The sequence below is a fragment of the Balaenoptera musculus genome, chromosome 12 (assembly GCF_009873245.2).
Source record: "Balaenoptera musculus isolate JJ_BM4_2016_0621 chromosome 12, mBalMus1.pri.v3, whole genome shotgun sequence".
In the NCBI taxonomy this organism is placed as follows: domain Eukaryota; kingdom Metazoa; phylum Chordata; class Mammalia; order Artiodactyla; family Balaenopteridae; genus Balaenoptera; species Balaenoptera musculus.
The window spans coordinates 62,628,272-62,652,847 of record NC_045796.1 but is presented as its reverse complement, the minus strand read 5'-3'; the positions used below and the strand labels follow the sequence as shown (position 1 = coordinate 62,652,847).

Here is a 24,576-nt window from a genome sequence, read left to right as displayed (position 1 = left end):
AGAATAAGACACTTAGGTGACCCTTGAGGATGTTCCATTCAGGCTACAGATAAAGAAGCCAAAGGGGCCAATTGAATTCCCACCAAGATATGATAGAAATCCTCCCCTCCAAGGACTGTAGCACTTGTATCTCCAAGATTAAAAGTTTTTGGGCTTCTCTGGTGGCGCAGTGGTTAAGGATCCACCTGCCAATGCAGGGGACATGGGTTTGAGCCCTGGTCCGGGAAGATTCCACATGCCATGGAGTAGCTAAGCCCGTGCACCACAACTACTGAGCCTGCGTGCTACAACTGCTGAGGCCTGCGTGCCCAGAGCCCGTGCTCCGCAACAAGAGAGGCCACTGCAATGAGAGGTCCGCACACCGCAACTAGAGATAGCCCACACGCAGCAACGAAGACCCAATGCAGCCAAAAATAAATAAATTAAATAAATAAATTTTTAAAAAAAAAGATTAAAAGTTTCTTACTCTTGGAATTTTTACTCCTAATTTCTCCCTTTCCACCTTTCTTCTAATAATATTATCTTCTGTTAAGTATGTTACTCAATCAGTTCATTTTCAGATTACTCAGTTGCAAGTTGATTAAAGTTGCAACTTCTTTTTTTTCCCTACAATCTTCTTAGCCACACTTCTATCATATTGTCTCAGGCTCTTGACTTCTTGTGGCTCATCCTTTCTATTTTAGTTCTTACTGGACAATTTTATCATAGATTTAAGTTGAAGTTTCAGAAGCTCCTCATTAACTACAGTAATCAGTTTTTATTTAATCCCAGTAAAGCTGGTGCTAATTAGCTTCACATGAGTTCAAAAGATGATCAGCCTTCAGAATTTGGTCTGATGCAGAAACTGTTGTCATGGCAATGCCCCATCTAATACAATGTATTTCTCTCTGTAGGTAGATATTCTTTCATTCAGGCAGCCTCCTTCTTAGTATCTGCTAACATGCTTTGATATGCATGATGGTGTTTTGTTTTTTTTGTTTTCATTTTTGCTTTTGTAGCTGGAAGAGCAAGAATTTAATGTTGGGGATAAGGGTAGAGGAAAGAGCCAGAGAAGGTAAAGTAGTTTATTTCCTGTGGATTCACTCACTTGCCCTATAAACGAGAATAAAGCCTGTACTGTTAGCAGATAGAGGACCAGATATTGAAGGAAAAGTTCTGGGAGAGATGTTGTGGGTGTCCAAGCGTATTCAGAGATGCTGGAATCAGTGACCAAGTTTGATCAGAGAGCTGGTCTTTCAACTGTGACGTGGACTCAGAAACTCTGGCACCCTGAAGGTTAAAGGTCAGGGAAAAGCCGCATTTGTGTTTCTAGGTCCACACATTGAATGGTTAGGAGGAGAAGGACAACTGCATTCAGTGGATTCTCAGACTAGTGGAACCACATGATGAAGAAGGACAAACAGTGGATGGGGACTGTTGCTGCCAGACTGGTTGGGGTCCAAATGAAACTTGCATGGTCTTTCACAGAAACAATTGAGGGACACCTTAAAGAAGAGACATTCCTTGTAGTAAGACTGATGGAAATCCAACTAGCAAACTGTGGTGATTCACACTGTGGCCATATAAAGCATATGGCCTTATATATTCAATAGTAGTCTGGTGAGATCCAGGGAATTAAGAATACAAAAATTTATAGAGAAGGAATTCCATATTAAGTTTTAAGGAATGGTAAAAATAAATACTTGTAAATCCTTTAAAAACACTAACTGATGACATTATGGGGACAAACTCTGGGATATAACTGAAAATTTTATTTAAATGATTCCTTTTCTCCACCTTTATAGTTTTTAGGCAATTTAGCTCTTTGAGGTTAGTTGAGTTTCAAAATTGACTCAACAAAGCAGCATATAAAGAATTCATCTGAAAGAGAATGTGACTAGCAGGAATGTAACTATCAGAGAGGCCTTGGATTAGCAATTACAAAGGTGTCAATATCCTTGGTATTCCTTGAATTGCTTTATAAACACCAAAATAATTAAAAAAAAAAAAAAAACTCGACTCCTCCCTGCTCTGATTTACCTCTCCAAACTTTCTTGCTCTCTGGGGGGCAGGAGGAGAGTTACTTAAAATTCTAGTACTCTGGACCCACTGTTCCGGCCATTGGTTTCTAGAATAAGAGCCAGGAGAGAAGTGTTGATGAATCTAGTTTGTTCTTATGAACAGTGGCTCCAGAGTAATATATGTCATAAAATAAAACTTTATTCCTATAATTCATAGCATTCTCTGCAGTTATAAGCTGGAACCTCAATACTTAACATATGTTTTTAAAGCAACACACTTTGGAGTCAAACCACTAGTGTCCACATCTTGACTGACCACTTGCTGTAAGACATGAGACAGATAGATAGACATCAGTTTCCTCATCTGTAAAAATGAATATAATTGTAGAGTATAGTTCATCTGGGCATTATGAGATCTAAAGGAATTAAAATTTGTTAAGTGCTTAGAACCATGATGTCACAGAGAAAGTGATGCATACTTATTTGTTAAATGAACAAAAGGAAATCTATTTTTCCTGAGGATTAAATGATAAAATCTACATAAAAGTTTTAGCCTGGTGTCCGGAACACTGCAAATGCTCAATAATTGTTAGTTATGTGGTCACTCCAAAAACATTTGTTGAGAGCAAAGATATGCCAGGTCTGACTAGGCACTAGGGATTAAATACTGAGGAAAAACACCCAATATCTACCATATGAGCCTAGTTATGGTGTAACAGAGGCAACAACATTAATCAAATACCCACACAAGTATAGGTAAATTTGCTACTGTGCTAAGTGCTATGCAAAAATGGTTCTATGAGACACGTACTTAGGACCTTTGATTTACTGTGTGTGTGTTGGACAGTGGGAGGGGTCAGGGATCCTTCCATAAGCAACCACCAGTGGAGCTGAGACCAGAAAAGTGAAAAGGAGTAAATCAAGAAAGAGCAGGAAACTGTTCAGGGAGAGGGAAGAACTGGTGCAGTGACCCCATGCAAGACGGCCAAGCACAGCATTGCAGAGAATGCAAAAGAGAGTTTGTCAACGCACTGAGGCTGGAGACAGAGGCAAGGTCCCCATCATCCAAAACTGTTTAAGCCACATTAAGACTTTTTTACTTTATCTTAAAAGCAACTGGAATTCATACCCTTAAACAGAAGGGTAACATGTGATCTGTGGTTTGAAAAGTGTATGTCGGAATCACTTGGAGGACTTTTTAAAATGGATTGCTCGACCTCACCTCAGAGTTTCTGATTCCATATGTCAAGATTTGGGTGGGGGAATTTGCATTTCTAACAAGATCCCAGGAGATGCTGATGCTGAGGCAGTCTTGGGAACACACTTTGAGAATCACTGGTCTACTGCAGTGTGAATGAACTGAAAGGATCAAAAGTGAGTGCCAGGTGGACCACTTAAAAAGCAATGTTAGTAGTCCATACAAGAGATGATACACATTTTAACCTAGGGAAATGGGGAGAAGTCAACTAATCCAAGAAATATTGAGGAGGCAAAATTGGCAGGTCTCGTGCTGTGTTGAGTGCGGATTTGAAGGAAAGGGAAATGTCGAGGCTCCTTCAATGGGTTAATTGCTCTACTTTGTCATCGGAAAGAAAGAAACTCTCAGAGTCAGAAACACATAGTAATATTTTGGCCCAAAAATGAGAGGTTTTTTTTTTTGTAAAGGCATCCTTGACCTTCATTACCTGGCTGCTATGGTCTAACACCTGACAATAATCATAGAAAGCACTATGAAATTATGAAAGACTGCCTCAAGGGAATCTAGAAAGCATGTTCTGGGAAAATGACAGAAACTACCCCCTGTCCTGTCTGGGGTGTTCCTGTGTTTAGGTGGCACATGGGCCACGTTACACTTGGGCTCAGTGTCAGATCTGATTGTTCTAGCTACAGCCAGAGCTGGTAAATAGAGCTTCTAAAGTGAATTGAGACAGTGATTAAGAACTATTGATTATGAGTAGAGAGAAGAGAGCAGATAAAAGATCAGACTAAAAAAGGTTAATCCCTGAATTGAAAAAATTTCAGAGACTGAATGTAGAAACTGTCCAAGATAAAGAAGTGTGCAGGGCAAGAGGAGTGGCAGTTAGCAACTTGCACACCAAAGGAAACAAATGTCTGAGACAAAAGTGAAAGCAGAAAAAAAAAAAAAAAGAGAGGTTTTTGAGCATTTAGAGGTAATAACCCTAAAGATGAAACCACTGTATTCATAAGTCAGGAAATTGTTAGTTATGCCAGAATGTATTCTGAGGAATATTCAGGAAAAGCATTGCTGACCAAAGCTGGCATATTTTGGTGGCAGCTTCTCTGGTGTTTGGAGGAAGTAAAACAGAGGCTTATGCCTGGAAATATCAGAGATTGCATCCAAAGGTCTTGGAGAAATGTTCACAAACACAAATTTGATAGCATTCCGGAGATCAACCAGTGTCTTCTTGCCAAAAAGTAAATGGCATTTCTCCCAAAGGCAGGAGGCATTTGGCTCAGGAGCTAATGGGGAGAATTGTGGGAACTCAGAGCAGGAATGCCCACAAGAAAGGTTTAGTGGAATGTGAGGTGTCAAGGGAGTCTTTGAAAGTAAAGCCATGAATATATTGTCTTACAGTGCTTTGAGGCAGAATATAATTCGGTGTACAGTGTAGAAAGTAGAAGGCTTATGTTTTTATTCTTGTAAAGGATTTTAGCATAAAAGTTGTAGGAAAGAGTAGAAGCAAAACAAAACAATACCAATCCCCCCCGCCAAATTTTTTTAAAGGGGCAATTTAAATTACAAACATCAGTGGAGTATTCAGAAGACTTTTGCAGAATTCCAGATACTAATATCATGATGCTAAACACCATAATGATTATATGGGGAAAAATTGTTCTCTGAGCCAGCCTAAACAGATTACTAACTGTTAAGTTAGACACCACCAAATAGTTAAACTCTGGGTGCAGTCTATGGCTTAATGTAAAGTGAAGAGATTTGTTTGCTGTTTTGAGAATTTATATATAGCTTTTTTTAATCCAGATAATTTTTTGGAAGATATAAGTTATATACTTCACATACTGCAGGAAGAAAAAAAAAAAAAGGAGAGATAACCAATTGGGTTTTTGTTTTTTCATTTTGGGGTTTTTTTTTTGGCTTGATTAGGGTTTTGTTGTTTGTTTTTGTTGTTTGTTTGGATTTGTTTGTTTCAAGCAATAAAACCAATTATAACTAATGTAAACAAAAAGAGAAATTATTGCAAGTTTATGCAGTAGCTCTTAGAACTGAAGGAATATCTGAAGAACCAAGCCCAAGAAGGCGGCATCGTGCGGACCTCCTTGGACCCAGATAGCAGAGTTCATGTAATTGTCTTCTCAGGAAACCCCACTGTGATTAATCAGCTCCAATATTTTTTCTCTCTTAGCCCTTACGCTCAAGTTTTAAACACCCAGAGAGAGAGAGAGTTTGAATGATCTGGCTCCCCTGCTCAACACTGGTTAAGAAAAAGGGAGATATTGTTCTCTGCAGTCCCAAAGATTGCACGCAGGAGAGGAGAGGTACCTCGATAGGAAATTAGGGCACTATTTTCAGAAAAAGGGAGAGCAATTGCCAGGCAGTAAAAACTAGCAAATATCTGCTACAGAATCCTCTAAGTATAATATCCTTATAGAGCAACGTTTTGTTAAAAGACTGATACCATGACTTGTTGAAAGACCTGCTTATATTCATTATAATTTGTTTTCTTATGTATTTTATCCAGACATTATTAATAATGAGTTATGTTTTGTACTTAGAGGAGATTGTAGGTGTGTGTGTGGTTAGAAATGGTAATAATTTGCATAAAATCAGAATCTATTAGTCCAAAAGACTTTCAGCTATGATGAGAGCTCTGATTCTTGACTGTTTAACAAGAAATAGTAACATAATAGCAAACACATAGTGCTTTCTATTGTCCAGACACTGTAGGAAGCACTTTACAAATTTTATTTTGTTTAACAGGAAAGAAATCACAATGTGACTATATATGGCAATCCTTCTGTTTTTTAAAACCATTTCTAATTTTAATCCACCTATTAATTTGTCAGTGATTCATTTCAGGTCTTTGGGGTTGATCTGAGTTGATCTCAAGATCCCCAAGTAGATACAAAGTTCTGTTCAAGGGTTTCTGATTTTTATGCTTTTTTTACTGAGGATTAAAAAGGCTTGCTTTATCAGGAGTGGTTTGATTATGAACCCGGACAACATATAGAGAGTAAGTGTACCACACAGAGATTGTCAGAGTTTTCATCTTTTCCAGATATATGCCTGTTTCTTTCAATTTAAAATAAGGATTCAAAACACACACACACACACACACACACACTTAGAATTACCACACCTTGAAGAAGCCTCCTGTTCTTCTTGGTTTCACATTTCTCTACATAATACCTTGAAGTGTACTTATGGTTTGAGAATCACACCTGAACCGTTTCTATTCCAAGCTCCTCCATTCTTTAACACTTAGAGCATTCTTAAAGTATGACTGAAGGTCTCTTAATGGAAAACACAATTATACACATTCAAATTCTTACAAATCTTTTATTAAGACTGTTATTTTTAATGCTAAAGTCTTTAAATTATATTCCTTCATATTACTTGAAACTATTAAAAAATGATATCGAAAACTTTATCCTGTTTATGGTTATGATTTGCTTTATGCTATAAATGTATTGCTGTCTCTCTTGAGAGCTATAGTGACACAGCTGCGGGTCCTTCAAAAATAGGTTGTACGAACAATTCAAGACATGTTGGGTATCTAACTGAATTTTAGTAACGAGGAGTAGGTGAAAAAGTTCCTGTCAAGGGAATGTCAATTTGGGTCCAAGAGACGAAATTTTCTGACAGTTTCTGTACAAAGCAGGGGTTACTGAGTAACTGCCCCTGTTGTTTAGTAATTGACCCCGACAGCAGTGGAAAGTTGAAGGGGGAAGGTGTGCAGAGAGTTAACAAGAAGAACCTCAAGAAACTCAAAATGTCCAGGAAGCAGGAAAACTGAGAGGCACACAGTGGAAAGAATGTTGTTTCTGCCTAGCAACCAGTTCTTCCCGTTTGGCCAAAAAAGTGTTGTGGGACTAAAATGTACAATATGCCAACTTTGAGATGCTACAAAGAGAATAAAAACTAGGAGATTTTGCTCATCTACTGGTAGGAATACCTGTAAGTCAATTTTAATGGTAGTTATTCTGTAGAGGGATATGTGTTAAATACACCAAGAAAGCAACTAAGTATAATTTCATTCATTCACACTTGGTTCACTTTTGTTTATCTAGTTACCAAGCATTTTACCTTGGGCATAGTTGGTACTCAGCAATCCACCCATTCATTCATGCAACATACACAGCATCTATTAAGCATCTACTGTAACCTGGTGATGAGGATACAGCAGTGAGAAACAAAGCCCCTCATGGAGCTTACATACTGTTATCATCAAGATGATTGTATCCTCTGACTGCAACCAGGGGAATCAATGATTATAAAAATGTAGTCCTCAAGTGCCCAGACTCTGGAGCCAGAGCCTGAGTTTAAAAGTGTGTTCTGCCACTTACTATATCACCTTGGGCGAGTTTCTTAACCATTTTGCGCTCTAGTTTCTTCATGATTAAGATGGGAATATAATGAGTTAATACATATGCTTGCGCAGACACACACACCACACATATGTATATACATTAACACACGCACATATGTATATATATGTTCATGTAAGTCCTCAGATTAATGCTTGGCACTAATGAGCACCAGATAAGTGTCAGATATTGTTCTTGTTATGGGAAACTGATCTGAATTTAACTCCTGGGTAAATAGTCCTCACTTACATAAAGGGCAGAGACTAGAGAAATCAAGACAATAGAACCTGAGGTGCCAAATGCACCTCAATGGATTATTGATGTTTGTATTATTTGTTCAAAGAAGATTGTAGAAGGCAAGAAAGAGCATAACTCAATGGGTAAGCTAGTTACTCATATCTCTGGCCCTCAACTTCCTCATTCTGCAGAGAAGAGGTGATAAAAGACCTCCTTGATAGGGGTTCTGTGAGGAGCAAAGGAAATGAAGTATGCAAAGTGCTTGGCACAAAGCCTAGCTGAGAGTGAGCATTTAGGAGATGGGTACTGTTAAAGTTACAACTTGATTTTATTGAACTGACATCCTATATTTAGTTTTTGCTAAGACCAGAAAGGAAAATGCAGTTGATTTTGTGATTAAGTGTATTTTAGGATGTATCACCTGTTTATCTCAAAATGTATTTATGACTAACTCTTCATCCCTACCTCTGCCTACCCCTCTATCTTTCCTTTTCTGTTTCACAGGAAAAATTATGACCTCGGCATCCAAAGGAATTCTCCGGCCATTTTTAATCGTCTGCATTATCCTGGGCTGCTTCATGGCATGTCTGCTCATTTACATCAAGCCCACCAACAGCTGGATCTTCAATCCGATGGAGTCAGCCAGCTCTGTGCTGAAAATGAAAAATTTCTTCTCCACCAAAACTGATTATTTTAACGAAACTACGATTCTGATTTGGGTGTGGCCATTCGGGCAGACCTTTGACCTTACATCTTGCCAAGCAATGTTCAACATCCAAGGATGCCATCTCACGACGGACCGGTCCCTGTACAACAAATCACACGCGGTTCTGATCCATCACCGAGACATCAGTTGGGATCTGACTAATTTACCTCAGCAGGCGAGGCCACCCTTCCAGAAATGGATTTGGATGAATTTGGAATCACCAACTCACACACCCCAGAAGAGCGGCATTGAGCACCTGTTCAACCTGACTCTGACTTATCGCCGCGACTCAGATATCCAAGTGCCTTATGGCTTCTTGACGGTGAGCACGAACCCCTTCGTGTTTGAAGTGCCAAGCAAAGAGAAGTTAGTGTGCTGGGTTGTAAGTAACTGGAACCCTGAGCATGCCAGGGTCAAGTATTACAATGAGCTAAGCAAAAACATTGAAATCCATACCTATGGGCAAGCATTTGGAGAGTATGTGAATGATAAAAATTTGATTCCTACCATATCTACTTGCAAATTTTATCTTTCCTTTGAAAACTCAATCCACAAAGATTACATCACAGAAAAGCTCTACAATGCTTTTCTGGCTGGCTCTGTGCCTGTTGTTTTGGGGCCATCTAGGGAAAACTATGAGAATTATATTCCAGCAGATTCATTCATTCATGTGGAAGATTATAACTCTCCCAGTGAGCTAGCAAAGTATCTGAAGGAAGTAGATAAAAACAATAAATTATACCTTAGTTACTTTAACTGGAGGAAAGATTTCACAGTAAATCTTCCACGATTTTGGGAATCACATGCATGCTTGGCTTGTGACCATGTGAAAAGACATCAAGAATATAAATCCGTTGGTAATTTAGAGAAATGGTTTTGGAATTAAAGTTTTCCATCATTTGCACACTTGGCAAATTATTTTGATGAGATATTATTGAGGTTTTGAAGATGAGAAGAGACATCATTCAGCTTTTGTGTCTTAATTTATTTGTATCACTCTCTCTTGGGTGACATATATATTTTGATGGAGATTTTTGAGAGTGCAGCCTCAGCAATCACTCCAGTTGTTTTAAATTATCTTATATATACCTAATTATGTGCACTGAAAAATAATTTATTCTTCTCTATCATTTGTAAACATCATTTTTTTCATATTTTTGTAGTTGTCTGTAATGTAACTTTGTGATTCGATTGTTGTTCCTACACTGATCAGTTGTTTAATCCATTTGGTAAATGAAGATCTTCTAGTTCCACGTTGGCATAATGTAACAAAGGAAAAGCATTTGTAATTGAATTCTAACCTCTTTGACTTCGAAGCTGAACAGTGTATAACTGTCTCTATTTGATCTATTTTTTACCTGTTTACCACATTTGTGAATGCCACATTTGTGAATTATTCACTTAGTGAATAAGCCAGATAGCGGAACAGAACTATTCTATTCAGGAAGCTATTAGGCTTTCCATTTATTTTCATTAAGCTGACTTGCACATGCAGCCACTTGTTCTCATGATCTTAAGTTAAATTATTTAAGTATTTTTAAATATCCAATTTGTTGGGATTTTTAGTACCTGGGAAATAATCCTAGTAACACTTAAGAAAATCTAAGATAGTTTTCTTCCTGATCTTAACACTCCTTTTTATAATAAAACAAATAATCTTATCAAGTGACAAGGGAAAAGGTTATGTATAGATACAAGTCATATGTATAATTGGTACATTTATGTGTCAATATAATTTTTAATAACATATCAATTTAAGATATTTTTTCCAAAGGTCCAATGTCTAAAACTGTTTCATTTCACCATATGAACATAATATGTGAGATGTTTGTCCTATCATTTAAAAGAACCTAAATAAAATTATTATCAAGGTGTTAAGTATAAGATGTTAAACATAATAAAATGGCAATCTGTAGGGAACACATAATGCTAACACAGAGTGATATCTCAATGCATATTTGTTGAATTAATAAATGAATGACATTGAAAGTCATCAGAAAATTTTTGTTTGTTCCAAAAAAGTGACAGTTCTAGCCTAGAGGTACTAACTGCAGATGATGTTTTATATTCCATTTTTGTAATTATTCATATGTGGCACATATGACCATGGCCCTCAGGGTTTTACAGAACCAAAACAAACTTTCACTACACTACGTTTTTAGAGAATTCACCCCTGAACTTGCAGTTGCTGTACAGTGTTTCCCCTCCATAACGTTAAGGGCTGGATATAAGCAGAGAACAGTGGGTGAGAAAAGATGGGAAGATAAGGATTCTTCAAAGAAAGCACTTACCAAAAGAATCTTTAATGACTTTATTCTAAACCCATCAAAAGTGTTAGAACGTTCTGATGACATCCATTTGTGTCTATTTGTGACTTAGTCTAATAATCCTCTACATGTTAACATCAGTAGAACTCAACTCCACAATTTTCTACATCACATGGAAGTTAGAGAGAGAGGCAAATTTAAATTCAGAAAGCAGGAGCTATGTCCAACAATCCAGACTGCCTTGTGAGGGAATGAGCTCTTGGGACCACCAGAAGGATTTGAGCAGAGGAAGATTCCTACATTGGATGAAGGATTGATTGATCTTCAGGTTCACTCTTTTACCCATGACTGAACAGGCTCCCTGTGTCAGGCAATGCCCTAACCAGAGATAAAGATGAACAGACCTGTTTCTGAGCCACGAAGTTTGTTTACTCATTTGACCTAATGGAAGATTACCTCCATATTATCTCTTCTAACCACACTGCATCCAGAAATGATATGTCTGTGTAGATGCCCTCCTAGATAAGGAGAGATCTCCACCACATTTATTTCATTACGTTCAAATAGTCAAATTCATACATTTATGTTTACTTTATTGTCTTTTTGGCCAACAAAAAGTATAAGGATCTAAAGAGGATGCGTTACTAACCAATTTAGAAATACCTGCTTTCTTCAAAAGCAGAAAAGCATTCAGTAAAAACCCTTTGCTGTGGTGGATGCTCATGATTTCAAAGAACTGAGAAACCTGTGGGCATTGCCTTTATTGTCAACTATGAATTGGGTCTCTTTCTCAATGTGAGACTATAATTATATGCTGATAATATGACTGAAGCTAAGGCAATAATACTAAGTGACTAACTAGCACATCTGTATATTAAAAACCCATTACCAAGTCCCAGAAGAATAAGTTTTCTTAATATGAAGTGCCAAAAATGAATGAGTCAGCTTCAATTCTGGGTCCATTGATTAGTGAGTTTTAGGGCTGGAAGAAATTATAGCAATGTTTACAAACCAATCTCTTCGTTCTACCTATGAAGCAACTAGATTCAGAGATAATATTTATTTAAGACATATGTTCACACACACACACACACACACACACAGGCAGACACACTCGTACACCCCACACCTATATTGACATAGCCAAGATTAGAATTAAAGGGTACTATCTCTCTTGATCCTGTTTTCTTCTTCATTGTATTCTCACCTTATCATTGAAGTACATCTCAATTCTAAAAATGTGAATGCCTTATTGGTGTTATTAGGGCCTGTAGAATGTTACACTCTCTGTGGAAGCACTTTGACTTTTGAAAAAGTATACATAAGGTAAATAAAACATGAAACTTGTTAGCATTCTTTCTGGTTTAAATATTTTAGGAGTTGAGCTTTAGTAGAAGGAAATGGGCTTTCACTACATTTGAAGTGAAATGCAACCCTCAAGATGGTTCTGTTTCTCTGCCACTTCTTTAATAAATCCTGTGGATTGCAATTTTTTAAGGATATCACGTGGTGAAAGATAAAGATTTGACAAGATTGGCTCGCTGCTGGTTACAAAAACAAACAAATTTTGCCAGGAGGTAGATTGTGAATATAAAAAAAGAACAGACCACTTAACAAGTTTTATTTAAAAATATCAAAAATCTTTTACCTTCAATGGTCTGAATATTTAAATATTATTTATTGTAGGCCTTACTAGTAAGAATATATAAATATAATTATTATAGACCTTATTAATAAGAACTTATACTAAATTCTCCATATCCAGCAGTATGTCATATCTGAAAAAGAAAGACATGACAGTCATAGTTTATGACAGCCATAAATATGACAATATGAAATAGAAACTGAAAAAGTTATCTAAATAGCAATCCACTATCAGCTTCAAAATTGTATATTTACTATACAAATTCTGATAATCCCAGAATGTGCAGAAATATCTTCTGTTGTGAGGGCTTAGAAAGCTCAGAGCATCTGAGGTATAAATTGACCAACTATTTAGAAATTATTTGCTGAGACTTTATATTCTTGCCTCCAGTTGGAGGTTAAATATGGAAAGAATAGGAAACTATACTACTGAGACCTTTTTGCCTGCCTATTTTCAGACTAGATTCTGCGAGTCTTAAAGGCAATCACCCAGAAAATGTCTCTGCATGAATTAATGTTACCAAAACAAGGTTTAGATCCTTACATTATGACTTTGTGCTTAATCATATCTTTGAGTGCCCTTAAACTCTGATCTCATTTAAGGGAACTTCTTAATAAATTAATTGTAATCAAGCTGTTAAACAAAATAAATTTTAGAATCTAAAAGATAAATCCAGTGCTTAACCCAGAGGAGGATCTCAACAAATACTTGTTGAATGAATAAACAGATTGCATTAGAGATCATGCAAAATATTTTTTAAAGTGTGATAACAGTTCCAGCTTCTTGGTACCCGTTAGACATGATGTATTTATTTCATTGGTCAGTTTGCTGCCTGGATGCAAAAGGAAGGCATTTTATGTCTTTCCAGTCTTACTGCATTCTAAGACCCCAAAGAAGTAACATTTCTAGAAAGATTAAAAAGAATTTGGAACATGTTAACATTCTCTTCAAATATTAACATACCAACTGTTTCTAATAGAAAAAACAATTAGTATTTAAGAAGAATATAAAGTGCAAGCACCGTAGGGGGCACATATATTTATTACCAAACTATGCATGGGGAGAAATATCTTTTCTTTCCTCTCGAACTACACTTCTTTGTATTGCAAACATCAGTCAATTAAGATGGTATTTTTTTTTTCTGGACATCTCTCATCTGGAGATTTTGTAGCATTTTGCAAATGGATAAGCTCCACTACTACCAAAAGTGTTCTTCCTCTTAGTAATTCATATTGAATGCATCCATATCCGTAAGCATTATATAGAGCAGTTTACAACATAAATGAGAGATGGCCTGCTAAACCAGAAATATGAGTAATGCTAGGCTGGCTTATTTATTCAAAAAACTGTAATTTTGAGAAAGCCACTTAACCTCTCTGGACCTTGTTTTTTGTATGTTCCTTTTAGCACTGTTACTCTCTCATCTAAGATCTAAACTGATATATGCGCATATTTGCAAATGCAGTTCCAATGACCATCACAAAATAATATTTTGGAAGTAAATATTCCAACAGATTTCCCTCTTATTTCTCTGAATAGACAAGTAAAGTATAAAACTGATTATTAATCTAATATTTGGAAAGAGCCTAACCCAGTGAATATAGCAAATGCTCAATTAACTAACCCTCCTCCTTTAACTCCTTCCACCCCTTAGTTCTCTACCTACTTCCTTTGCAATTCATGTACTCACCTACTCACTGAGATCTTAATTGCCTGCAGAAAAATAAGCATATATTGAGCATTATTTTAAAATATTTTAAATTTTTCTACACCATCCACATTCCTATTACAATTATCTGAAAATTTTTATTTATGCAAAAATTTCAGGGAGGTAGTGGAGGTGCATAGTCAATCCCCAGATGACAGTAAAATGGGGAGGCTAATTTGAGTAAGCCAGATTGAACACATCTGGACAATTCAGTTATTTTTTAAACTCACAGCTAATATATATTTATTCATTTGATTTAAATTAAAAATATTTTTAAAAAGAATTTAAAAAGAACCCCTCCAACATCAGCTGCCTTTTGTCAATGTTAGTGAAAATCCTGGTTCCTGGGTCACCTGACCTAGAATCATCAGAGGTGTTTATGAACAATACTGATTCCTGGGCCCGGCTCATGCAGTTGGAATCTCTTCACATGAGTCCAAAACAACATGCTTTTAATGCATGTCCTAAGTTATTCTGTTTCATGCTATAGTTTGTGAACAATCCTAAGCCAATTGTTCTCAAACACATGCCTTTGGAACTTGCTGGGTCAGCTACATAAGAATCATTTGAAAAAGTGTTAATAATACACAGCTTCTGATTCTCTGGATCTGAGATGGGAACTGGAATCTGTATTTTTAAAATCTCCCCAGATAGTTCTGATGTGCTGTTAGTTTTGAGGTCTGAGTCTTAGCCACCTGTTAAATGGGAAGTGTTCTATCGCTCAGTTGAAACGAGCTATCACCTTTCTTGAGTTAACCTGGAATCTTTCAAATATGTCAGTAAAGTATTCATTCCTCTACTTCAAGGTCCAAAACAATGTCTATGCCTAATTATTTCATGCAAAGGCTCCACAGCTGATACTAACATGGGGCCACCTCTGGGAACCACCAGTCTACACAAAAGACATGAACAATTCTTGGCCTGGAGGAATTAGTAGAACAAGAAAAGGTTATATACCTTGAAAAAAATATCTCTCATTCTCTTTCTGGGTTCTAACTTCATGTTTATATTTTGCAATGGAAGGACTAGACTGTCCAATTACTAAAATCCTTTACAGCCATAAAATCTTAGGCTTCTGTGATCTGCTTATCTGCTGTAAGTGTTTAAGAAAACTCTTTCCCAGATTCCAAAGTCCTTGCTTGATGGATGGAAAAGTAATTTGCAATTGGGATATACCAGCAAGCTGTAGCACATGGATTTTTTTTAAATTGAAGTATAGCAAATTGATTTACAATATTATATTAGGTGTACAACATAGTGGTTCAATATCTTTATAGACTGTACTCCATTTAAAGTTATTACAAAACAATGGCTATATTTCCCTGTGCTGTACAAGAAGCAACAAGGTTATAGTGTACAGCACATGGATTTTTTTTTTTTCTAATTTTTTTTTTTTTTTTTTTTGCTGCCCCGTGCAGCATGTGGGATCCTAGTTCCCCGACCAGGGATTGAACCCGCGCCCCCTGCATTGGAAGCGCAGAGTGCCAACCACTGGACCGCCAGGGAAGTCCCAGCACATGGATTTTTGATGACCACAGATTTAGAGTTGAATCCCAGCTCTGCCCATTCACTGTGTGCAAGTTATGTGACTTCTCTTAGCCTCAGATTTTGCATATGGGGGTAACATGCATGTGGAGGTAACATGGAGGTAACATATTCCTGATGTGTTTTTTGTGAGGACAAATATAATGACGTTTAAGTGACTAGACAATGTGTCCAATTAGTATGGTTTACTATAATGAAAGATCATTGTGAGGAATCCAAAATTATTTCCACAGTTTCAGTTCTGAGGCTCTGAAAGCGTTAAGCAGACAGTTTATAAGAATCACTGCAATTTTAAATAAGCCAAAGGAATAATCTTCAGGAGAGGAAAAACAAATATAGCGTGGAAGCGTGCATTCACGTCTTCTGTAATCACTAAGTAATGCAAGGGGTGTGGGGAGCTGACAGTCATAGTGCATAGGCATTATTTGCATTACTAAACACATACATCATTTCTTAAAATCATGGAACCCAAAGCAGACCTAATTTTACCTCCATGTTATGAGCAATCAGTAAATTAATAGTCAATTTAGCATATTATCAGTTGGTATAGCTCAAGTCACAGACGGAAGAGCAGGAAGATTCCCAGAAATCGTTTTCTGGTAAGGAAAGAAGCTTAGAAATAAATATTCAACAACTTGACTTAATCCCTCATTTCAACTGTCTAGTAGTTTAGCCACAGAACTAGTTAATGATAAAAGTTAGGAAACAGAATCAAGTCTCTACTTTTTGTAAAGTTTAAAAAGAATGCTAAAATTTACTTTTAAAATGTTAGAGTATACATTCAATGAGTTGGGATGTATTTGTTTACTGGTGTAGAAATAAAATAATTCTTAGCCAGAGTGCAATTGACTACTCTAATTACTAAATGCATAATAAAAAGAGTTTTGATATGAATATTCTCAACTGTTCATGTGCACACTTTCTAAGTTGTACTGTAATAAAACAAAAAGGTAGACTTAAGGACAATTTTTATTTTTAATGTGTAAAAAAGGAATGATATTCAAAATAGTATTTTTAAGTAGTTCCTAGTTGTGTTGCTTTAAAAAATTTTAGAAACATTTATTGTTTCAGATACAACCTTAGAAAACTTCAAAAACTGAATTAAGTCATTTTTCTGAGTTCTCTGGCAACCAAACTGTTGAATTAATTATATATGTAAAGTATGTTAAATTAGAGCTTGCTGGAATTTCATTGTGAAAAATGTAAATTTTATCAGAAAAATATTAAGAGCAATTTCTACAGAGAGGTATGTTAACTGTTGTGGCTTTCTACACATGACTGCATTCCATTTTGATTAATGAGAGTGCAAGAGAGAGAAAAGGGGCTCGGCAGAAAGAGGACCCACACTAAATTAACAACCCAGTACTACTCATTATGCAAGAAATATGTGCCAGGGTACAACGCGCATCCCTTGATCTCAGACGGACCTCATTAGCCACCTTGGTCCCTCGGATGAGACAATCCTGAAGATGCCATCTTCATCCAAGGCAAGATTGCCAGAAGAGAGCTCACTATCTTGTTGGGTAGGATGCGTGTCTCTAGGGACTGTAATGAGATCAGGCCTTTCACATACTGATTTTAAAAGCCCTCGAGCAAATCGAGAATATCTGGTTACCTGTGTAAAACTGGGAGCAGCACACTTTTTAGATAACAGGTGACCTACCTCAAATATTTTATATATTATTTTAAAATAATGAATCAAAAGACAAAGACTTGTGGCCAGGAGTTTACTTAAAAGGAAAACAAAACAAAACAAAAAAATCCCTTTTAGCTTGTAGATGCTCTACATTCAAATCAATGAAGGCTCTTGCCCCGGAAGATTAACAGGTTATGTGGCAGTGGAAATAGGAATAGGAAAAAAAAAAAAAAACAAAGCTGTGAAAATAGCATCACCCTTTTTTACTCTTAAAATAAAAATTTAAATCTCTAGAGCTATCAGTATGATGGCAACCTTCACAAACAATATATCTATTCATTTGCCTTTTTCCCACCTCTTTTACCTTTTTCTCTCTTTTTATTTACGGTTGGGTTTGGTAAGAGTCAGGGTTAGCGGAGTAATTGTGACAATGTAAAAAACAACATTTCCATAAATCCTGTGTCAGATGAAGATAAGAAGTAATGTTTGCTGGAGGAAATGCAGCTGGTCAAAATTATTTGAATGAAATTATTGAGATTTATCATCTTCATTGGAATACTGTGGTCTATTCTAAATCCAAAACAACATGTGTGTATAATAGATGTTTTTAAAGGGAAAAGGTAAAGAGCTAACAAGTCTGCAGGTAGATACAAGTTCACAAAGCTGCAGAAAGGAGAAAAATGGTGACAAGAAACAAGGAAAGGAGCATTAAATTAAGGATCAGAACTCCAGTTCTAGCTTACATAATCTATTGTATAATTCACTAGTTTTCTGGGCCATAGATTTCTCATCTGTCAACAGAGTGCAGTGAACTTTACATTATCGTCACCTGAGAAACTCTTACAAATTTTGATTTGTTGATTAGACATCCTGGTTTAATTAGCCTGGCACAGGGCATGAGCTGTCATATATTCGTCTAGAATTTTTCTTCTTTTCTTCCTGCTCCCTTCCATGTGGTCATGTGGATGCTCTGTGAGCCACAAGAAAGAGGGAAAAGAAGTTAACAGGCAATTTCTTTAGGAGCTCTAACTAAAGCACTGCTAATGAAGAAAGCTGCAAGGGAGGTTTACAGACGAAGAGTAGGGATGCCATATGCTTCCTCTTATCTCATTTCCTCAAGAACACACATATAGACTCACCCATGCCTATCCTTTTTTTTGTGTAGTTCAAGTGTAACTTTGAATAAAATGACATACACTCAAGTAAGGAAGGTCAAAACTATCATGCTGAAACAATATGTGCCAATTCTAGCCAATGTGTGACTTGTAAGGGTCAGTAATCCATAAACTCTTTGGATGGTAATTGTATGTTTTATTCATGTAATGTGATTTTGCACTATTGTATTGTCATATTTAAACAGACTCAAAAACACCCTGAAACCTAAATGCCAAATGTACAGTTTATAGTTTCATGTTATTTCTGATAAGGATACTTGCATTGTGCTAATAGTTGTTTAATGCTCTTAACTTTCTGTATGTGTATTATTGCCATGCAGACCTGATAGGGTTGTCGTAAGCACACTAACTAGTCATCTGAATTTTTATAGATAAAACCACACATTGATCAGAAATCACTTTTCTACTTATTTTTTTGTAGAGTATTTTTCCACACTTGAAAAAACATGATTATTTTATATCAAACATCAGCTTTTCTTTAAAATCTTATTTTAGTAGCCGGTGCATGTTTGAAATAAGTTGTGCTAGAAATTATATGACGATATTACGGTTGTGTTATATTAGGTGAAAAACTGCATGCCATTAGTGAATCGTGCAACTTTGGGGGGATTCACACTGCCAACTCACCCCTCATCCACAGGCTTCATCGCATCCCATGTACATGATTCACGTTCTTTCAGAAGTCCTTTTTAAACTTTAGTAGTGAAAATGTTACTCTCAGTGTGAATGAGCCCATAGACAATGCTACTTTGCTTATTTTCTAACTTTGCAGCATATTGTGGTAAATTCCACTCCTCCCAATTTTCTTCTTGGCGTTTCTTGTCGGCAATAAAATACAACAAATAAAATCATTTGTTGGCAAATAATACAATTTACTGTATAGCAATTTCCTATAAGGAAGCATGAAGATGTGAAAAAAAAAAATCATCTCAATCCATTCCGTACTATGAATACAATATTCTGGCAGATTTTTCTACAATCAAGAATGGTATGTCTTTTTTTGCCAAAATCAGTACTACTGCCAGTGGGGTTAAAAAAAATAATTAATTAAAAGAAAAAAAAACTTGAGGCCAGGTCTGCACAACACTAAATTGGGCCGTAACGTTTAGAAACCCCAGGCAGTATGGACAGCCAATCAGTATAATTGGTAGGAGGAAAAGAAATAAACCCAATCTTTTTCTCAGTAACTTGAGTAATTTAAAAACAAAAAGATGATTGCACAGAAAATGTGAATTTTGGCTGCAAGACCAAGCCTCTACATGCTGAAAATTTGCAGTCCACGTGAGCAGAAATTACTCCGTTCAGCAAAGTCCTGTCTTTATTTTTGCCTTTGCATTCTTTTTTCAGAAAATATACTTGTGTTTTTGGAAGGGCTTAATTCCAAACAGATAATATATGTGGACCAATAACCACCCCACCCCACCCACGAATGAAATTAGTCATTCACCATGATATAGTGAGGCTAGAACATAGCACTTGGTGACTTGAACACCAGTATAGCATTTACACTGTTGGAAGCTAATTTCATTGCTATGTTATTAAAACAGTGGGGATCCTATTTATACATTTATTTATTTATTTATTTGCAGAAGTTTGGTTCATTCAGGTTATTTTAACAGCTTCAGTGAAGTTAGTATATTGGTAAGAAAAGCTGACTTCAGCTATTATTCCAAGTGAAAATCATGCAACTGAGTCTTGCTACATCCTGCAGTCAAGCATTGATCCAAATGATTAGTAGACATTCCCAGCAATGTGAAGGCCAACTTCCCAGACCAGGATGTTGTATGTTTATGACAGTCAGCAAACATCAATCTGGGCTCTTAGTTTGCTACCATACTGTTCCCTTCATTGATTCAACCTGCAAATAACATAACATATTATGGCAGCTAAGCAAATATTTTAATAAGCCATGAGAGGCAAAATGCCATTGAAGATCTGTATATTCAGCTATCTGGAGAACTTGTGTTTTCCACAAATTAAACTGGAGTTGTCATTTGAAGTTTCCTTCCCTTAAAAATACTATTATAATGTGGGTTCCTTGCCACTGATGTCTTTCTGGGCTTATAAATATATGATGTGATTGCTATAGTTATAATTTTGTGAAATTTTGTTCAGCAACTAATAGTGACTTCAATCTGTGCTAAGATCCCCAGGCAGAAATAATGTATAAAAGATTTGAGCCTGTATCTGTAAGAAGAAATCTCTTCAATCATATTTCCTATATTCAGTGTAAGTATTTCACTGATTTACCGCTGGAATTATCCCTTGGATGTGTAAATAATGATGTTCTATTCAGGCCTAATAAATTCCTGTACTGTGAATATTTAAAATAAAAAATTCAATTTAAATGTGCAATACTTACTGCTGGTTATTTATAATGCTTATGTTCAAAATCATTCATTCGAGGAAATTCCTTTCCACTTATATGAAAATCTAGATTCCCTGTATACATTGAATTAAAATTTTAAAACTAAATAAATACATCTTACAGATTATACATTCATTACAAATACCAAGTCAGAAAATGACATGAACCTCAGCAGTGCTCTACAATGAGAGTATGTCTTATGTGAGTTTGGATGCCTGCATATGTGTCTCGATGTGTGGGTCTGTTTTGTGTGCTCATGTTTATGTGTGTATACCTCTGTTGTTTGTGGGGAGAAGGGCAGGTTCTTTTCTTTCTCTTGGCTTCATGTTTCTTTCTTCTCTCTGGGCAGATAGGATGGTAGTACATCTCAGCATACCTGGAGGGAAATGAAAACTCCTCAGTCCAGTTTACAACTTGGATCCAACCACATATAGGTATTAACTGGCCATTTCTTACTTAAGTTAGCTATCCCTTTTCCAGGTAAGTACTCAGAGATAAAAACTAATCCATCTTGGCACACTTCCCAGGAATGGCTACTATATCAAATATGTCTGTAACAATCCTCCCAAAATCTCTGTAACAGATCCCACAGTGATCCCAGTAGTTCTTACTCCAAAATAAATTCTGTGGTCAAATATAAATGATAATAACAGTAAATATAGATCAAGGGCTTTCAATAAGCCAGGCTATATTCTAAATACTTCACATATGCTATTTCATTTAATCTTTACAACACTCTACACTTCCACCATTACCTTTATTTTTCTCAGCCAAAAAGTTGGGACACACACCCAAGTTTACACAATTTGAAAGAGGTAGAGTTGGAATTTGAGGCCAGGCAATTAACCCAGGGTCTCAATGATAAACCACTAAGTTCTACTTGTTGGAAACACTGGGTTAAATAAGGTTGAACCAATGATTGATTGATTTCTGTTATAGAATTCCGTACTAACCTTAATGTGTTACTGTGAATTATGAATTTTCCACAGCAGGATATACCATAAAGTTTCCAAAGCTTATATAACCACCAACTTTTTTATTTTCATGGAGTACCTAAAAACACTAGTAGAACATTCTTTGGAGAATGTTGCTATAACTTGATTTTTGTTCTGGGTTAATAAAATAATACATAAGAAACAATTGAACCATAAGGAAAATTGAGCAAAAATTAAGTGTATTTATTTTCAGTTTAATATCAATTTGTTATAGAATTCTTTTCCTATTGATTCTAAGATTAATGAATATGTCAACCTGGGTAGACAAAATTGAATTGTGTCATACAACCAAACTCCTAAAATTATTTTTTTAAAAATCAGTTGTAAAGAAAGAGAACGACTCATTTTCAGATAAATAAATGAAAGCAAAATGTTAACTAGCAAGTAGTCCATCTATGTGTCATACTGATTCAAGAATTAATATATTCAAAGAAACAGGTACTTAGCAAGCATATAATTTAGTTAAATTCTTTGGTGATAAATTTATAATGAATTCAAAATGGAAGCTAAGGAAGCAGTTTCTTTCTAGAATTACTGTATGAAAGACAATCACTATCTTTTCTCAAAAAAAAGTGATAAATTCATTCAACTTAGTGCCTCCTGGATGCAGGAAACTGTTGTTTTGTCTTTTAGAAGACAATAGATGAATAAGACACAAATTCTGCCCACATATGTTTCATAATTTAATCCTCAGATAACTCACACCCTCAAGGGAGAAATCGCATTCAGAGGAGGGAGAAATGCACAGGAGAAGATGAAGAAAGATACAGAAAGGAATGTCATTTAAACTGGACAAGCAGGTACTAGGAAGGGAAAGACATGAATGATGGGAAAGGGAACAGAGTGACTTATGTACAGAGAAGGAGAAGTACAGAGAAGAAGAAAAACATAATTCAACTTAATTATAGCTTTGTGTCTGTGAGGGGAGGAATAAGCAGTGAGATATGTAGGTTTTGTGGAAACCAGGGTAGAACCCTACCTACCCTAGGGCAGAACCTACCAAGCAGACAGGGGAGTATGATGATTATGAGCATGGGCTGTGAAGCCTGAAGACTTGTCCAGATTTCAGTAGCCATAGCTCCCCACCAGGAGCAACTGTGCTCCCTAGGGGTCATTTGGCAAAATGAGGAAAAGTTTTTAGCTGTCACAATTATTTTAATGTTGGATATAGTATTGTGATCATGTAAAGATGTTTAAGTAATACTACATTTAGCTTTTAAGACAGTGACATTATAGCTGTAACACACTGCTTATTGACATTTAAAGGGAAAAATATCATTAGTCAGTGAGCTAAATATTTCAGAAAAACTCTTCTGATGATCATAGCTAAAAAAAGATGGAGGAAACATAAAAAATTATCATCCAAAAGTTATCAAATAGTTGGGTGGTAAGGAATTAAAATGCCGAGACACTGGAAAGGCTGTGAATCCAGAGATTTTTAACAGGGCAATTGGGAACATTTTTTGCCTGGGGCATTATCCAATTATAAATTGATCACCACCAAAAGCTGAGCTACTTCTTATTTTATACATTTTTAACATCATCACAAGTCTTGGGTGACAAAAATCAACCTTCAGGACACATGACATGTATAATCCTACTAAGCTTCACTGTCTGCTTTGGGTTGGCTTTTAAAAGCCACATCCCAGGATTAAGAGGAAAGAAGGAACCACCCTTGCACAGCCAGCAGCCAGGTCATCTGAGTAGACCAGAAAACTTCAAACCCAAATCTCAGTGTTAAGTTATACAGACTAATAGTGATCCCAGAAACCAGCAGTAGCAATAAAAATCTTTAGAAAGATTTTAAAGAAAGATAAATCATCCCCAGTTCTCTATTATTTCTATCAATAATTTTCCTTATATACTATCCATTACTCAAAAATCAACAGACAAATGAGAAAACCAATCATAGATGACAAGCAAGCAAAACCACTTCTGAAACATCAATAGAAACACATACAAAGGACCCCTGAGTTGAGGACACAGAGAGACAGAGTTGGTAGAATGGAGAGGCAAGGAGAGGCATATTTGTAGGGTAGAGTACCAAACAGGAAAGAGCTGGAGAGAGAGAGAGACAGAAACAGAGACAGAGACCAATAGAGACAGAGAGATTCAAAGATCTGCAGAGGGGCCCCCTGTTAAGAATTCAGCCGAGTGCTGATCGAAACATGTGTGTGAGGAAATTACCTGAGACCAGAGGAAAAACAACCTGAAAGGATTAGAGGGAAAATGCTTGGAAATAATATAAGGCTGGGATTAGTTTGTGTTCCTACCAGAGAGAAGAGAAAAACTTTGAAGTTCACAGGTTTTTGGATAAAAGACTCGGAATGTAGTGCCTCAGTAAAGGGAAAAATTAGTCCTAGACTAAAGGCTGCTCTGATTCCACCTAACAAAACTTCAGAGCAAATCTCCACAGAATCAAACTATTCCCAAGTAAATGTGTCCAAAACAAAACTCAAGAATATCTGTAAGAATAAAAAATACCTGTGATCCACAATAAGATAAAATATACAATGTCTAGCATCAAACCAAAAATTAAATCCAAATTATGCAGAAGAAAGTAATAATAAGATAGCTCAGAAATCAAAGAAATAGAAAATGGAAAATTAGGAAAAATATGGAAAAATATCAACTAAACCCAAACTGGTTCTTGTAGATGATTAATAAAATTGAAAAATCTCTAGCTTGACTGATTATGGAAAAGAGAGAAGATATAAATTACCAACATC

General features: G+C 36.2%; 1 protein-coding gene across 1 annotated transcript in view; it reads left to right on the top strand.

Annotated features, from left to right (window-relative positions):
• The window catches only part of FUT9 (fucosyltransferase 9), a 79,117-nt gene extending 69,710 nt beyond the window's left edge, over positions 1–9,407 (top strand). The window contains exon 2 of the mRNA XM_036871974.1: positions 8,307–9,407. Coding sequence (XP_036727869.1) covers positions 8,315–9,394 — 1,080 coding nt within the window. The 5' untranslated portion in view covers positions 8,307–8,314 and the 3' untranslated portion in view covers positions 9,395–9,407. The remainder of the gene's footprint in view (positions 1–8,306) is intronic.
• The last annotated feature ends 15,169 nt before the right edge of the window (positions 9,408–24,576 follow it).